The sequence below is a fragment of the Prinia subflava genome, chromosome 6 (assembly GCF_021018805.1).
Source record: "Prinia subflava isolate CZ2003 ecotype Zambia chromosome 6, Cam_Psub_1.2, whole genome shotgun sequence".
Classification (NCBI taxonomy): domain Eukaryota; kingdom Metazoa; phylum Chordata; class Aves; order Passeriformes; family Cisticolidae; genus Prinia; species Prinia subflava.
This window is the reverse complement of record NC_086252.1, coordinates 10,855,838-10,873,600: the sequence shown is the minus strand read 5'-3', so window position 1 is coordinate 10,873,600 and position 17,763 is coordinate 10,855,838. Positions and strand designations below refer to the sequence as shown.

General features: G+C 37.8%; 1 protein-coding gene across 1 annotated transcript in view; it reads left to right on the top strand.

Annotated features, from left to right (window-relative positions):
- PGAP1 (post-GPI attachment to proteins inositol deacylase 1) overlaps positions 1-17,763 on the top strand; it is a 31,439-nt gene that overhangs the window by 5,881 nt on the left and 7,795 nt on the right. Inside the window, exons 3-22 of the mRNA XM_063400214.1 lie at positions 1,173-1,348; positions 1,959-2,130; positions 3,209-3,369; positions 4,939-4,991; positions 5,172-5,238; positions 6,333-6,438; positions 8,150-8,205; positions 8,327-8,410; positions 9,745-9,794; positions 11,316-11,367; positions 11,600-11,677; positions 12,594-12,669; positions 12,927-13,000; positions 13,082-13,133; positions 13,823-13,889; positions 14,754-14,862; positions 15,218-15,256; positions 16,312-16,405; positions 17,068-17,158; positions 17,374-17,571. Of these exons, the coding sequence (XP_063256284.1) occupies positions 1,173-1,348; positions 1,959-2,130; positions 3,209-3,369; positions 4,939-4,991; positions 5,172-5,238; positions 6,333-6,438; positions 8,150-8,205; positions 8,327-8,410; positions 9,745-9,794; positions 11,316-11,367; positions 11,600-11,677; positions 12,594-12,669; positions 12,927-13,000; positions 13,082-13,133; positions 13,823-13,889; positions 14,754-14,862; positions 15,218-15,256; positions 16,312-16,405; positions 17,068-17,158; positions 17,374-17,571 (1,855 nt within the window). The remainder of the gene's footprint in view (positions 1-1,172; positions 1,349-1,958; positions 2,131-3,208; positions 3,370-4,938; positions 4,992-5,171; positions 5,239-6,332; positions 6,439-8,149; positions 8,206-8,326; positions 8,411-9,744; positions 9,795-11,315; positions 11,368-11,599; positions 11,678-12,593; positions 12,670-12,926; positions 13,001-13,081; positions 13,134-13,822; positions 13,890-14,753; positions 14,863-15,217; positions 15,257-16,311; positions 16,406-17,067; positions 17,159-17,373; positions 17,572-17,763) is intronic.

Here is a 17,763-nt window from a genome sequence, read left to right as displayed (position 1 = left end):
AGACCTTTAACATCACGGAATACAAGCATTAACCCAGCACTGCCAAGCCCACCACTGAGCCATGAGTGCCCCATGTACACAGGTTTTAAATGTCTTCAGAGATGGCAACTGAACCACTGCCTTGGGCAGCAAGTTCCAATGTCTGACCACCCTTTTGAGAAAGAAACATTTCCTAAGATTCAATATAAATATCCTCTGGTGCAACTTGAGGCCATTTCCTCTTGTCCTTTCACTTGAAAGAAGAGGCTCACTCACAACCCACCTTCAGGAGTTTTTGATGTGTTACAGGCCTTTTGGAAAAGTTACAGGTAACTTTTGGAATGTTAATTCATCATCTTTCATGGGCACTAAAATGAAATTTGTAAAATGTACAAAATTCAGACTTTGAGCAAAAGGTAATCTGAGAAGGAAAATTCTGGAGGTCTCTCAACCTGTTGTACTCTAGGAGAATCTTGCTTCTGTGTGCTGGATTTGGGCAGACCTTTATGACCATCATTTGTTATTTTATGTAGTCACTTTTGGGACTTTCTCTTTTATTTTCTTCTTTTGCTACCATTCCTTCTTACTTGCAGCTGTTATTGTTCCCATCCTGCATTGTCTCCATGGAAACTCAGGGACAATTCTGCACACAAAAGGCTGTATTAAAGAGTAGCCAGGGTTAGACAGGGAAGACTGGTCAGAAGCAAGACCTTGGCAAGTGAACATTTTCTCACTCGAGGTTTTAGATGTACAAGTCCTTTAGGGCTGGGTTATGCAATCCCCCATACTTACCTTAGTGGTATGTGGGAGTGTTGTCTTAGAGTTGATGGCCTTCAAAGGAGTTGTAGGAAGGCCTAGCAGTAGGACTGCCTCTACAGTTGAAATCAAGAATGCCTTCTTCTCCTGGTGGCAATAAGAAGGTGCAAATGAGACAAGACAAGCAGTCCTAAGGTGGAGGAACATAATCCTTGATCCTTGTATAGATTTGTTCTTGACATAAAATACCTCTGCTGTCAGCAGTAAGCTGAAAAGAGATGGTTTGGTTGAGAATGTCTTGTATAAATGACTTGAGGTGAACAATGGATTTAATGTATTTGTTTCCTAATCGATTATGTGTTTATGTGTTTGCTTGCTAAAATGGTGCTAAGCAGTGGCTGTTGGACTGTTCTAATTGATGTGGTTTCTTTTTCTAGTACGTTCTCTTGGCTCCATTGCACTTAGAAAAGCGGAAGATGTTGACTTCAAGTACCATTTTAATTTCTTCAGTGTCAACTTTAATGAGGAGTTGGTTGCATTGTATGGTGGCAGCCTGCAACGACAGACCAAGTTTGTGCACGAGTGCATAAAAGTAATTCTTAAGTTGTACAGGGTAAGTAGTGACACGTGCTGACTAATGTAGTTCCATTTGGGAATGGAATTCTGGGCTGCCTTTCCTGCTGATGAGCAGGGGAGGGAGACTTTAAAATGTGTGTCGATGTTTGAAGGTGATAATAATGCAATAGAGAATTGCTTTGCTTTAACAGATTTTTAGTACTTGCGACAGTCCCAGAGTTTTGGTGAGGTTCTGTGTTGTGTTTCTTAATAAATATTCCCATGCACAATGGATGCCTTTTTCTAGTGGAGACATAAACATATGTAGCTTTCTAAAATACTCATATAGCATTGCCTTACATCCAGTTTTCTCTGGGAAAGTTCTTTGATGTCCTCTGTTCCTAACAGTCCCAGAAATTAAAATAAGCTTAAGTTTATTAAGCTTAAACAGCCTACACGGTATTTCCTTTTGAGCTGGATACTTCATATTAAGCACATTTTCATGAGATAGCAAGTCATTTTTTATTCAATTTTTTATCTTGTTATGTTGATTCTAGTTAATGTCCTTGAAAGACTATAAGTTCATTTGGGAGGAAAAAATGTACAGCTGATAAGAATAGTTCAATGCCAAATGTGTTTCTGATGTGTCTGATTGCTCTTTGCTGAAGGATCGCGAATTTGCACCGAGCAGTGTAGCAATAGTTGGGCATTCCATGGGTGGTCTTGTTGCAAGAGCCTTGCTCACTCTGAAGAATTTTAAGCCTGAACTTATAAACCTGCTCATTACACAAGCCACACCTCACGTTGCACCTGTAATGCCTTTAGACAAATACCTTACTGGTGAGTATTGCAGTTGTCTAATCACATTGTGATTTTATTGACCCTCTCAAGCTTTAGTGGGGAGATTCTTGCAAATCAACAGCAAAATGTGCTGCTATATTTACTGTAATGAACCTGTTCCTGTGTTACTCAGGTAGCTGAGTGTGCCAGGATACTCAGAGAAAGTCAAGTGTCATATAAAATGGATTATGTGGACTTGAGTTTCTGTGCGAGGCCTGGGGCTCTCAGTAATTTGTAATTTAATAAGTTGCAGGACGTGTTACTAAATTTGTAAGCTTTCCAGTGAATGACGTCTTTTCTTTCTTTTTTATCTTCTTTTTTAAAACTTGGCCTCTGTAATGACTTTTTATCGAATTTGAGAGTGTTACTTCTGTAGAAGGTGCTAAATTTAATGTTTTTCATACCCAAAGGTTGTAGAGGTGAGACTATAAATATAGATGTAATTACATATTTTAAATATTTACAGAAAAATATTATTTTTCCCTCACCTAAATTTAACTGTGGCATAAAAAAAAAGGTATAATCATTACCCATTACTATACACTTCCTAAAAAGCAAGATTTGATTAAACTATACTGATTAAATACGTGTTTAGTGATAATTGTGCTGCTACATGTAGATACTGGGGGAATCAGTGAAGGAAAGGGAACAGGCATTAATTTTCATTATTCTCTGTGACACCCAAGAGGAATGGATTATTTTTAGCTGCTGGATTTGATTTATTGTGCTTGTATTAATTCTCCATCCTACAATTGATTTCAGTGCAGTGCTTCTTCCTTACTGACTGTTTCTGGACTTCAAGTAAATCTGTGTCTGTCCTTCAAATAAACCTATGGATTGCTACTCTAACAATATATGTGCTCAGCTGATACAGAAAATGTATCTGTCTTTCCTAACTGCTACCTCTTTGGGTTAAAACAATAATTTTCCTCTCTAAACATGAATCAAGGGATAATCAGAGCTCAAATATCTCCAGGGGGGCTTACAGAAACTTTTACTTAATGTTTATAATAGCTTTTTTTATATATATCAAATAGACTTACGGGAAAACTGTGATTGATTTTAATATATTTTATAGATTTTTATACAGCTGTAAACAATCATTGGATTCTAAAGGCCCAAGATTTAAGAAATTTAACTACCCTTTCTGTGGCGGGAGGATTCAGAGATTACCAAGTTCGTTCAGGACTGGCTTTTCTACCAAGATTGAGTCAACATGACAGTGCCTTATCTGTTGTGGTAAAAAAGCAAACTGGTTTTTTTTTGGTTTTGCATGGAACTGTGTTAGTTATTTATGTAATGCATGTATCAGTGTCTATATGGGCAGCATAGTGTAAATAAATATGAAAATACTGCATGTTAAAACACTGAATAGATACGGTGTGGTTATAAAATCATAAATAGTTGATGTAGTCTAAATGAGCCTCCACTGGAGGAGTATGTGTGGCACTGATTGGAATCATCTATCACTTGGTACTGTTTCTTCTTACCAGCTGCTTGCACTTCTTCAGTTCCAGAACTCAGGTTTTATTTCCCTGTGTTTTTGCAAGAGATGTGTAGATGGAGAAAGATGAATGTGCATTATAGAAGTAGAGTGTTCTGTTATAAGAGAGAGCTCTGGCATGGCACTTTCTTTTTGTATTTGTTGTTTTTCAGAGAATTTAGGAATAGAGAGGATATAGGGCATCATCAAGTCAATTTTTCTGCTTTTTGAGGTATCTATCCTTTCAAAATTAATCAAGGATCATCAGAAAGTAGTTAGGTTTGTTGTTCCATCCCCTCTCCATCAACTTGTTTCCTACATAGAGAAGCTGGGAAACACTCAGGAGGGGGAAAAATTGGGATTTCCAACTTCCATTTACTGTAGAAGCCAGTTTTTTTATGTCTTTCTTCTGACATCTGCTTACAATGTTATATGAAATAGCTGTCATTCCCTTGGTGTTTACCTCCCTGTGTGTTTTATAGAAAGCTGTCTATAAATAAACTCAGCTCAGATCCTGCTAGGCTAAGAGGATTAACTTTGCATTCCCTTTGTCCTAGTAACCCTTCTCTGCATCTGCTCTACTTTCATTTCTCTTGAGTGTTGGTAACCAGAATTTTGCTTCAGATTTCCTGAGTAGTGGTACCAGTTCTTTCTGGTTTTTGTTTGTTTTGTTTTGGAGGTTATGTTGTGGTTGTTAGTGGTCAGTTCGGTTTTTTCTTCCCAGTGATGCATTAATAGTTTATAGTTTATTTGATTCATGTTGAGCAATAGGTTGATGAGCTCCGTTTTTGGGAGGTTTTTTTATATTGTTAGTCCCTAAAATGTATTACATGAAATCCATTTAAAGCAATAAAAAGTAACAGCTTCAGGCTGTCCAGTTCTTTCTTTGTGGTGTTCTGATGGCTCTTCCTGTTGAGGACGCCCTTGGTTTCTCAACAACAGCTTTCATTGGCACGCTGCTATTCTCCTGTGCCAGACTCAGTTATTAAAATAGTAAGATTAGTCATAGAAGCAGTCTTGGAAGAAATTTTTGGTAAGTTTCCTCCACTCCATTTTCTGCCCTCTCACCATTAGTCTCTGCTATCTAACATAGATAATTTGGTAATTCTGTTTTGTAATTTCCATCTTGCATGAGCTTCAGCACTTGCAAGATTGGCAACTGAACAAGTCATTCTGTTGTACCCTAAGCCCTGAAACTCTTAAGATAAAGGCTGTCATTTTTAGTAATTCTGAAAATATGTTTAAATAAGGAGAGGAAAGGTTTCCATATAATTTTAGAATGTTGAGTACTAACAAAAACTTAACCTTTTTCTTCACCCTAACAGAGCTCAGCTGTGCCTAGAGCTTGGGCCTCAACTGACCATCTCTCCATAGTGTGGTAAGATAATGGAACAAAGGTTAATTGACTGACTGACTGTGTATAGCCCTCTTCTCTACTGTTAGCACTTTCTACCATAATTTAAATTCACTTTAATATTATGGTGAAGTCTCTTCTGACCAGTTTTGTCACCGTGGATCTTTCCTTTCTAGACTTAATTTTACTTATTCTGTCTCCTAGGTGCAAAGAACTGATCCTGGCTACCATTAGAGCTTTTTTTGATCTCATAGATGAAAACACAAGGCAGGTCTGTATGTGTGATCTCTGTTTATTTACCCATCGCACTTTCTTCTTCTGTCCCAGAATGTTTAATCAGGAGATATATGTCCCTATTATACAAAAAAATCTCTTTTTTTATTGCTCTAAGTCACACTGAGAAAATAGTTTCCATTTTGTACCCCTCACCGAAAAATCCCTTTGGTCAAACAAAGAGAAAAATCTCTTTGTTTGACCAAAGAGTCAGCAATAACAAGGTGTTAGCTCATTTTTCATTTTCATTTGTTACCATTATTGACTGCTTGGTGCTTTATAGCTGAGCTGTGGGCTGAACATTTCTTCCATAAAGCAGCAGGTTCAATTGACCTTGCACCAGAATAAACAAATTTTGTTAGATCTGTAGCTGTGAATCTGACCTCTCGATGTATACAGACGAGCAGAGCCCAAGACAAGAACAGGAAGGATTTCAGGTGTTCCTTCTGAGGGTGTTTGGGACAGACTTCTCTAGTTCTTCATGTATACTTATTTTAATGTGTGATTTAGAGAGAGAAAAAGAGGAGTACAGTTGTTTTGCACAGTGACTCTGCTAGAGGGTGAAACTTTTCAGAAATCAGTTGTAATGGCCACAGTTTTGGAAAGTGGAATAAAAAAAAAATTAGTGCTGGAAGATTTATTTGGAAAAAGCAAAACCAAACCAATCAAACAAACAAAAATCCCAGCCTCAAACAAAAGTGAATCCCGGTGTAGCTATACAGCTGGATATGTGAACTCGGATTAGTAAACCTAAATGTGACAATTTTTCTTAAGCTCTGCCCTAGGTGTCATCTCAGGAAGAATGCATGTGTGTCTATAAAGGAAGTTTAATGGAATGTTTTCCTGGTGTTATGAATAGATGACAATGTAAAACTTCTGAAATTTTTGGCTGTGCTTATATCATGTAGATTTTCTGCATTGCAGTGATTGACTATTGATGGCACTTCAGAGTATTGGATTCAGAACAGAAAGGGCTCAGTGCTTCTAAAAATCTCTCCTGCCTTCCATTCACAAAACTATTGCTAGCTGTGATCATGAGATGATCTTAAATCACACACATTGGTAAAAACTGATCATGTGCTCTTGTTTTAGATAACTGAGGATCCAAAGAAGAGAATGTCTGTACTGAATCACCACTTCGTGAGACACCCTGCAAAGATGTTTGAGGAAAATCCTGAAGCTTTTACAGACCTCACAGGTGTGCAGCAGTTTCCTTCTGAATAGGATTCAGTGATACTCCTTTGTTAATGGGTAATCTTCTCACTAACGAAGTTTCAGAATACACTTTGCTCTCCTTCACACAAACTAAAACAATATACAGATTATAGACCTAAGCAATCTGCTTTTATTTGGTTTTGGTATTAAAGTGGTTGACAGGGTAGGTGCAGAAATCTGTCACTTTTGTATAGCTCAGATTCTGAGGAGTCATATTTACACTGGGTTGTCCAGAACAAAATCTCAGACACTGGGAATTGCTGGATGTCAAAACAGCAGTCTTACCTACAGTGGTTGCAAGAGGGCCTGGATGGGTGTTGCAGAGCCATCATGGTAGTTTTGTGCTACTCATGGAAATCCTGTATATTCAGATCTGCTTCATCAATCACTTCGTTTTTCCCGTGATGTGGCAGGGTGAAATGAACCGTTCACTGAGGGTTTCCTTGTAAGGGTTGTCTTTCCTAAGGATGCAGAATTAAAAGCGAGAGATTTTGACTGCATGGAGTCTTAAGGACTAAACACAACTTCTGTAGGGCACGGCTTTATTTTGCCAGAGTGGGCTGAGCCATTTTATAAAGACCATTTTATTTCAGGAATTTTCTCAGTGGACAGTGCAGAAGTACTAATTGAGCTTGCACTTTGCTGTCCAGTTTTGGGCACCCTCTTACATGAAGGCATTTATGCATTGGCATCTCCTGAAATGAATATGGAGCAAAAGACCACCAAAATGGGCAGCTCCTGGGGCATAAGAAGTGGGGAAAAAGGCTGAGTAAGCTGAGGATTTTCACCCTAAAGAGAATGCTGAGGGGGATTATGTTGCTGTCTTCAACTACCTAATGAAGAACTGGAGAGAAGATGAAGGTAGATTTTTATCAGAGGTTCACAGTGATAGCACAATTGGCAGTAGAAATTTTGTGGTAAAAAAAGACATTTTAATTAGGTATTAGGAGAAATATTTTACCAGGAAGGTGGTCAAATACTAGAACAGGTGCCCAGAGAAGTTGTGAAACTGATGTTTTGGGAGGCTTGCTTTTTCTTGGGTCAGTTTTTAGCAATAAGGAAAATCGGTGTAAGTTGGATTTCATGTTAGTGTCTTCCTATTCGTGGTGACCTCTTGACATTTAGCTGAATTTCTGTCATGAACTTGTTGTTCTCCTTAAATGGAAGAAAGGTACAACCTCTTTGCGTGTCAATTGACATTTTTTGTTCTCTGATCTCTTCATTATTCTTACTCTTTCCCCCCAGCCATATCTTTAAACTGCTCTTATTTTTTTGTGTGATACTCACTTTGCTGATGTTCTTCTGCACAAGTTTCTGTATTAGCTTTCTTAAAAGGCTGACAGAAACAAAGGTTGGAGCTGTTTCTAATGTTGCTTCATAATTAATCAGTGATCTTGTAATTACACCAATTAACTTGGTTTATTTCTCTTGTTGCCTTTTTTTGTTTCAAGATCCATGGGGTTTATATTTTGCCATTAGGATTCAGTAACAGGATCCCAGGGCGTTATTGTTTCCTGTGTAACTGACGATAACTGTTGCATGTAATTCTAAGCAGTAGCAATCCTCAGTGTTGATTAAAGCACATACAGTTTACATCTGTGCATAGATAGGAGATAAGACCTTGGTGATCAGTAAAATACAAGATTTTGGATGTAAGTTCCTGCAGTGCAGCATACTAAAGTGTTTATTTTTAGGAGCTTTCGTGTGGATTACAGTCAAAGGCTCAAAATGGACTTACTCAGTTTACAATGTAAGTAATTTTTCCCCCATTATGTTTTTATGTTTATGTTTTTATTTTTGTTTTGGTTGTTTTGTTTGGGGGAGGTTATGGAAGTTTTTTTACTAATGAGCTTTTTTTTTTTTTTTTTTAGGATTCTGATGGAAAATATTTTGCATTTCCTCTTGCAAGCCACAGAAAATCATACAGTCATGTTTACTGTGAAAATAGTATGTTGGTGAGAAAATACTTTTTAATGTCTAGAGTTGCTTTATAAAGCTGTGTTTTTTTAATTTCCATTGGTTGCAGTTTTAAGACAGTTAATGAGCAGCTGTTGAAATTGCTGCCATCCATTTACAATCACAGCCTAATGCATGTCAGAGGCACTACCTGTTTTAGCATGTACACTTAGGATTCAAGATCTGAAACCTTCAATGCCACCTGAACCTCAAATGTTTCCTTTCTGACTCCTCTGGTTAGCTCTGCATTACTGTGTCCTTTAATCTAGTGCAGTTCTGTATTGGAGGAAGTTGTTTTTAGTGCTGCTGTGTGTTTGCCTTACTTCTAATTTGAGAAAGCTGTTTATAGGTTTGCTTTCCCATAATGAAATTCAAGTGAGCCTGAAAGGCTACAGAGATCTTCCACTAAGCAGGGAAAGTGAATGGAAGACAGATGAGGAGACACCACCATCTCATTGTCTCCTATGGAGAGGAAAGCCCATAATGTGCATTTCTTGTGTTTTTAGCTTGAGACACATAGATTCAGCCAAATTTTTTTTTCAGTTTTTTATACAAGAATGAATTTAATCTCTTGGCAAACTGAAGATGGATAAATACGCTTTTCAGGATCATGTGTTTTAGATGAGTGACAAGAAAATTGAGATACTTTTCTGTTTCATCCTGCCTGTCCCTCATGCCACTCCTCCCCTTGACATAGATGGCGTTCATACCACCATTGTGAACAACAACTGTCTGTGCCTGGTGCTTTTCTAATTGTCCTTCCCAGTGGCACCCTCAGTGTTCACGGGTGTGTGGTGATCTTAGCTGTGCTTTGATGGGAGAACTGTTGCCTTTGTTATAAGGTCTGAAACAGGCCTAGTACAGCTTGAGAGGAGGAGGGAGGTACAAAACAGATGTCTGAGAGCTGCATCGTGGTGCTGTCACTTCAGAACACTTAAATTCTCAAGGGATGGAAAAGCAGAACATTGTCTAAAGTATTCCTCTACTGCTTAAAAGAGTACCTTGAGATGTTTCTTTTAGTTAGAAGAGATTAAACATGGTATCTAAGATGGATTTTTTAAAAGAGAAATTATGAAAGCTTGTTTGCTTAACCTTGTATTCATACAAAAGATGGCAAATTGAAGTTATTTAAAATGGTTCCTAGGAATCCCCACCATCCACTCTAAAGCTTCACCTTTCCATCCTTGCAATTATATTTGCAAGATGATGATATCAGTCCTTTAATAATCATCAGTTTTAACCCTGCATTGTTTGAAGTAATCAGTATTTTTAATATATTTATAAATGCAATCAGACATAGGTAATGTAGTATTTTGTGGTATTGACTTTGCAGGACACAAGTAGCTGGATTTATGGCTGCATGAACACTAATTCATCAATGTGGTGAGTATGAACAGTCCCCTTTCTTTGTTCAAATGGGTTTTGTGAGACTGTGCTTGAATTTAAAGCATATAAATTATCCTTGGTAGGAAGAGATTGGGAAGTAAAATTGCTATTGTAAATAATTCATGGGTTCTATACCACCAGAAAAACGGGGAAGAATAGCTTTTCTTAAAATAGGTGATATTCTTCTGCATGGAGCTGTATTTTTGACCTTCATAGCAAGAGCTGGAGAGGGACCTTTCACAAGGGTTTGAGATGACAGAACAAGGGGCAGTGGCTTTAAACTGCCAGGGCAGGTTTAGATTGGATATTAGGGAGAAGTTTTTCACTGTGAGAGTGGTGAGGCATTGGAGCAGCTCCCCCATAGAGGCTGTGGATGTCCCTGGAGATGTTCCAGGCCAGCTCGGATGGGGTCCTGAGTAACCTGAGCTAGCAGAGGCTGTCCCTGCCCATGGCAGAGCTGTTGGAACTAGATGGGTTTTAATGTCCTTTTCAACCCAAACCACTCTGTCACTGTTCCTTTAGACTCCTGTGACAAGAGACATCAAATGTCACACAGAGCCTTCAAAAGAGTGGATTAAACCATATCTTTTTTTTCTTATTTCAAAATTGCTGCTGTCATATGAAAAATATTTAGAAGAGTGTGTGGTTTCATGATTATTTGTTATGACAGTCACTACACAACAGACTTAAAACATTGTCTTAGCTTACATTTGTAAAACAAACTCGAAGTAAATTCAATCTACCCTTCAAATTAGGGAAAGCTTTCAGGCAAAATTGAACTAGCAGAGTATTTATCTGTTCTGGGATCACTGAGGTGTACAGGCAGAGTCTTGCCTCCAGCAGATAGCCAGATGTCACAATTACTTTTTCCTGAGCCAAGAAATTGGCTGTTACTCCTTTGTACAACCCGTGATCAGCATGAAGTGCACGTTAGCCTAGTTCAGGACTGCTACTTAAACCCCATCTAATAATAGTGGGTTTGCTGTGGCCTGAGGTCATGAGCACTATTTAGAGAACCAGCAGTATTCCAAAAAATCAAATCTTGAAGTGACCAAATGGACGTGTTACAGTTCAGTGTGTGAACACATTTTAGAACTGCTGCAAACCCTTTAACAGCTAACAAAATTTTGTATTGATATGGTATATTTTAAATATTTCCAAAGGAAAATTTGTGCTTTTGATGTTTATCAGATGCTAATAAAACCGCATGATAATTCAATTCTAGTGCAGTTTTAGCCCATGAAAAGTTTTCATTTTGTGTCTGAAGTTGCCTGGCTACTGCATGCTGCAGGTTTTCTGTATGAGAGAGTTGGAGCTTTGCTTGGCTTTGTTTTACACAAACAAAATTTGCACTATTTGCAGTTGATTAATTACTGTGGTAGCAGTACCCCCAAATTTCTTCTCAATTGAAAATGTGAATTCAGAGAGAGAGAGAAGCTGCTGTATTATTCCACTGCCATAATGCTGGGCCTGCATAATAAATATGCTCATCCTTTAATGTGCATGAATTTTTTACAGCCTGGAAGCTGCTGACTTATCCTGGAGAGCTGAGTTACTTCCAACCACCAAGGCAAGTGTGTACCTAACCTGTAGGAGGGAGAGATGCTTCAGGGGGTGGTTGCAAGTGATAGGGGAGAGAGCTGTTCTGTTTGGAGCATTGGAACAGGCTGTATTCCACAGGAAGGGGGTACAAAGATGAACAACTGGGAACTGCCAAGCAGCAAGCTAAGGGGCATGTTCAGTAATGGCTTTTGTTTTCTTTTCTTTTTTCTTTCTTTTTTTCTTTTTCCTCCCTTTTTAAGGTTGTCATGCTGAAACTTCTGGACTATCCTTCTTTGTCCCACATTGTCATTCAGGTACCACCTGCAGTTGGCAATAAGGTAAAAAAATACGACATTCAGAAACTGATTGCTTAGTAACTTGCTTCATAACTTTCAGGTACTATAACAGGAGGAAAAGGAAATATATTAAATATGTGCTAAGTTGCTTTGAGAAACCATAGGCCCACACTGTAGTGTCGTTTGAAAGTAGCTTTTGTTAGAAACACTTTTTTAGTGTCAGAAGCAGTTTGATAAAATACCAACGAGGCATGAATAGCACTTGAAACATGTACAAAGCCACAGTTCTCAAATCAGTTCTTGTTGGAGATTCTATGTCTTCCTTGTTTTTCCTAATACTCTGTTTGTTTTCCTGCACGTTCATACCTTTGAACAGTCATTTCTCTTACCCAGGTTAAGAGAGAATATAAATAACTGAAGGCACCACACCTAGATTCTGGGAAGCATAGGTCAGATAGCTTTAAGCTCTTAACCACAAATGATGTAGTAGACTGAGTTGTGCAGAGTTTAACAGTTTAAGTCTCACAGATGAGATGGAAATCTTTGCATCAAGAGCTCTCAGGATCCAGCAGGAGGAATATTTGAAGGCTTAGTGTGTTACCCATCTGGATGTGTCAGACTTTTCCAGTTAGTCCTGGAAATGGCAGAATACTGAATTGGAATTTCCAGTCTAATCAGATCTGACATTGCTTTTTGTGACACAAATACAGTCTCTGTCTGTGGTATAATAATCCATGATCCAAGAAATTATTCAAAGCACAAGTGAGTGTGATGTTCTTCTCTGAGTGTATCTTCAGACAGTTGTGACAGAGGCATCTTGCAGTGAAAGTAGTAATGCAAAATGTTCAGAGTAAGCAAAGATAGAGGAGAGATCACTTGGGAAATGTAATTTGGCAGGTACAAAGGCTTTCTGTTCTTGTGCTTGGTTTAGTTCTGTTTTTAATATTCTCAATTGCAGTATACTTTGGGCTGTGAGTTCTTCAAAGAGGATTCCAGAACAGTACAGCTCCCTGTAACACATCTTTTTTCATTTGGTAAGTATAGAATATTGCTTTTAGAAAAGACCTTTGGATAATAAATTTGCCTAAAAATGTCAGGTCTGGAGTTTTTTGGGGGTTGTTTTTCACTAAAGGTAACACTGGTTTTGTTAGTAACAAAGAAATAAGAAACATGGGGGTTTAGACTAACAGATATGAAATATATAATTCTCCTGGAAAAGAAATAATCTGAAAATGTAGTGAGTTCTCAGATAATTTTATCTAAATAAGTGAAAATACTACATCCTTTACAGGGCTTTCTTCAAGCAAAATTCTGTTGAATTCAACTGGATTAATTTACAATGTACAGCTTCAGCATTTCAACCAAGTAAGAATGCTGCTTAAGTTTTTAAGTTTTTTACTGTTTGTCTAGAGAAAAGTGAGTCACTTCTATTTTTTTGTGTCCTAGATATATCAAGCTTTCAAAATTTATATAGACAGCCACTGCCAGTCACTCAAAGGTAAATAGAAGTCTTCTCAAGTACAAATTTATAAAACAAATTGTTGAAAGTCTGTGGAAACTAAAGTCTTATGCAGTGGAGTTTAGGCAACACTGTTATCATCTGTTCAAATGTGTCTGCTAACGTCTCTCACTTCCCATTTTAAGAAGGATAGATCAACGAAAATGAGGAATTAGTCCTTTAAAGTTTGTTTTTCTTACTTCCCAGCAGAGGGAGGTTTAATTTCAATCAAGATTCTGCCTTATTAAAAGTGTTTCTTGAGAAAGGCACATTTCGCTGGGATTTTTATTTGCTGATAGCAGGACTCAAATTTGAATGTTGAGCTACATAAGCTTAAACAGGGTGGATTGCTAAAGGACCCTGTTTCAAGAAGAGAAAGTGATGGATTTTATTAGACTGAGGTTTTGTTTCATACTGAAAAGCAAAACTCTTCTCATAACTGTTCTTTTAAAGATTGATGTCTCTCTGTCTTGTCCTGTAAAAGCCTGAGTTTAAGAATGTCATTTTTTGTTTGCTGCTAGCTGCTCTGATCTGCATTCCAATGACAACTGCAATGTAACTGCAAGCCCAGTGATTCTGTGTAGTGATCTGTGTGCCACCTTTGTTTTACTGCCCCTGTAGTTTTTAGAGACAGTTGGCACATCTGGTTCTTAATTAAGTTTATATTTTTTAATGCTGTTCCATTTCAGAAAGAAAACCTAGTGTTTACAGACTTCATATCCCCTGGTCATATGAAGACTCAATAACTGTAGCGAAGTAAGGACTTAACAATTAATAACTTCTTGATATGTTTTTTGAAGAATATTTGCATCCTGTTGTGGTAATATTTCTGATGTGAGACAGTTTCTCCAGTCTTAAGTATTGGACTTCTGCATCTTTTCCTCATTTACTTTTCTGTCCTTGCTGACAAAGTTGCTTTGACTTTTCCTAGAATAAAAATACCTACTAATCGTTTGCTTAATGTTTCTCGCTAATTTTCCTGACTAAGAAGTCAGATATGCTGATCTGAAGCTCTCAGGATAATCATTTACCCCCTCATGAGTGGAGAACAGTGGCTGCTCTGGATGCTGGCTTCCTCCTGGGTGCCAGGGTTTGGATTACACAGCAGACCTGTGTTTGCTTCAGCAGCATAGTCCTGCCAAAATCAAATGATACAGCTTGAAATATATTTGTCACTTAGGAGGATGAACAACCTGACTGTATTTTAGATGATAGGAAAATTGTATTTCTAGTTTATCTTAGAAGTCTTAAGGACACCTCACAATTTCCAAACCCCTCTGTTTCCCAGCAGCATTATACTTGCAGAGAACTGAATTGTATTCTTGAGGGTCTGTTCTTCCTGGCACTCAGCATATTTGCATGCTCTATGAGGCAGTGTGTTCACTGAACTTGTCTGCTTTCCTCAGTGCCATGTCCCTCGGTAGTTCAGAGGAGAGGGAATTGAGGATGTTATGTCGTTCTTTGTGACAGGATAAACAAGTTCCTCACACCATTTTGCTCACAGCTTGTGGTGACACTTGGTGTGGTAGGTCTGCTTTGTGTGCCCTTGTGGAGCCTGTGACACGTGTGGGTTTAGTGCTTGGTTCCAAGGACAGCAGTGACTGTCAGTTGCTGTTTCAGAGTTCCATCTCGTGCTGAGATTTCTGCCAAGCTGCACATGGCCCAGCCTCCCGACGACAGCAGCCTTCCAGAGTTAAACATCTACTCTTCCCCAGACTGTCAGTATGAAGTGAGTAAAGCGGTTTTATTTTATAGCTAGTTTGCATTGCTGGGTATTTTTTGCATAATGCAGCCTTTTAAGCTGTAGATAATTAATCTAAAGAAATACTAAGCAATCTAAAGGGGGGCTGTTTGGCCTTTTTGACATGTAGTGTGTGTTACAAGTATTTTGCAACAGCTGGATTAGTACTGAAAGTTGGACTCTAAAACTTAAAAGCAATTGCTTTTAATTGTCAATAGTAAGGTCTTGTGCATTTTAGCTGTGGGATTGCTGTATTCTAAAACTTAAGTTTGCTTTTTAAAAATTAAAGTATTTTGTACTTTTGCTTACCATTGTATGAAACAATATCTATTTTTTTTTCAAGGTAATTCTGAAGACATCACTTCTACAGGTTCTTGGGCAAGTAAGAAAACCTAATACTGAATTGTTTTTTTATGTCAGTAGCATCTCTAGAAATTTTTACTTCCTCCCTTCCTTACTGTGGCACTTCAGATTCTTTCTTGATGCTAAGAGGAGCAAGCAGTATTCAGTGATGATTTTGCAACCTTGTCTCTTGGCAAGGATCCCTCCCAAATGAATGTCAGGCCCTTTCCTTAGAGGAGCAGAGAAGCTCTCCAGCTCTAAAGAGCTGCTGTAAATGTGGAGCATGTGGCTTTGTGGTGAGCTCAATATCTGTAGGTCACACTAACTTTCTTGCCTGATGAGTCAGTGGTGTTAAAACTTCAGAGTACATTTGGTATCAATTAAGTTGGGGGAAAAAGTCTTAAGTAGGTCCATATGTTCCTTTTCAACAAATCTTTGGTTATCAATGAAGATTACATTGAAAATACAGGGCTCAGTAAAAATAGGCTGGCCATCTGCAGTTCTGTGGATCTAAAGAGTAATTAATTTGCAAGCACCTAAGTGTAGTGCTGGAATAAAACTGGCAGGGTTCTCTATGTGAATGTATGCATTTAGAGCAAAGAATCTGCATTTTGTTTTTGTTTTAGGAGAATTTTTAGACTGTTAGTATATTAATCATGACTTAGGAGAGTGGAAGCCAATTAATACATGCATACAATTGCTTCCAAAAATTCTTTGCCTAAAAGCATATATAACTATATGCAGATTTGCTTGGAAAGTGGCATTTAAATTGTTTTAAACTTATTTTATTGAGCTGTGATACTTGATTTTTTTCATACTTGTCTTGACTGGTAAAAAGCCCCATCTGTTTCTAATTTGATCATTTATCCAAACCTGTTTCATTAGCTGCTTATGAGAGATTCTAATATTTCCCATCTATAACATTAATTGCTATTGGAGATTATCAAATGTGCATTAAAATGAGAAACTGGATCTTATAAAATAGATTTTCTAATCTCATTGTCATCCTGGCTTCATGATAATATTTGTGTATGTGTTTTTCAAATATATTTCTATTGATAGAAGTGAAGTTATCTCTTTCTCCTTGCCTTTCAGATAGTAAGGTTCCATGCTGGTGCTTTTCCAGTCTATATTGTTTCTAATATTCTTCTTACTTATGGAGGACAACTGAGCACACTGAGATCAACAGGTAGCTTTCTAAAACTCTGTGTATTTTTCTCTGTGCCAAATGTTTTTAGAGAAATTGCATGTCAAAATTACTGATGAAAGACTAGCTAGATATGATTTTTTAAAGCTAAATATCATTCAGTTTATGGAAATACTTGGATCTGTCCTCTTCATTTTCATTTTTTCTTGGCTTAGTTCGTCAAGGTTGTCTTGTAGCAAAATATTTCTTTATTATTTTAAATTGCAGTCCCTTCTCTGTGAAATACTGTTGTTGCACAGTAGTTTAGAACTACCAGAAGTCTACTTAAAAATACGTGTAAAAGTTCAAAATACATTGTTCATGTGCAGAAAACACTTGTTTCTTGCAGGAAGATAAGATTTGCATAACAGCTTTGAGCCATGTCGTCAGACAAAATGTGTTTTTATTAGAATTCAGGGGATGTTTGCAACAAACTCCATGATGTCTCTAGAAGCTCGTGTGCCATATTACCTTAATGTGAGTGACTCAGTGGAGAAGGGCCTTGGTGGTGAAGAATTCAGCCTTGCAGTACTCTTCTTACAAGACATGGTTATCTTGTTTTCAAGTCAGATTACCATTATCTGTATTTACATTTTGTTAGAGGTGATCTTTGTTAAAGTTATGCCATGACAGTAACTACAGATGCTCTCTGCTCTTGATTCCAGGCCAGTGTTCAGACTTCTCCCTCGAGCTAGTTAGGACAGCAAAGCCCTACAAAGTAGAACCTCTTATAAGCATTGTTGTGTTTCTGCAAGGGTGAGTTTGCATCATTTATTTGTTTAAAGCAGGTTCCAAACCAGAATTTTTACTGAAAACTGTTGCTGGGGAGGAGTATTATTTTATCTGTAGTCACTGTAAACACCTGACTGTTATTTTGCTTGAAAGACTGTAATAGAAGGAACAGTTGATATATATCTGACCGTAAGAGGAATTGGAAGTGATAAATAATACTGCTTTCATGTTTTTGGCAGGTTTAACTGGTTTAGAGAGATATGGGAATCACTGTCACTGCCAGAGGTGGATGCTGCTGTACTGAGTAGTCAGGATGCATGGTTCCCCCTTGTGTCCCTGATTCTATTTCTTTTTGGGACAGGCATTGCCTACTGGAGTGGAGTATTTTTCTCTACATCTCTGAGACTCTTCTCTTCATTATGGTTAACTCTGATTAGGTAAAACAACGTGATGCTATATAATGATGCTCTTCTAGATGACTTTGACCCTCCTGACAATTGTGGGGATTTTGTTTGTTTCTGTGTGAATGCTTGGGCATGATGGAATTCTGGGCAGACTGAATTTATACATGATTTTAGACATGTGGGTTTGAAAGCAAGCAGAAATTGATGTCTGGGAAGAAGTACAAC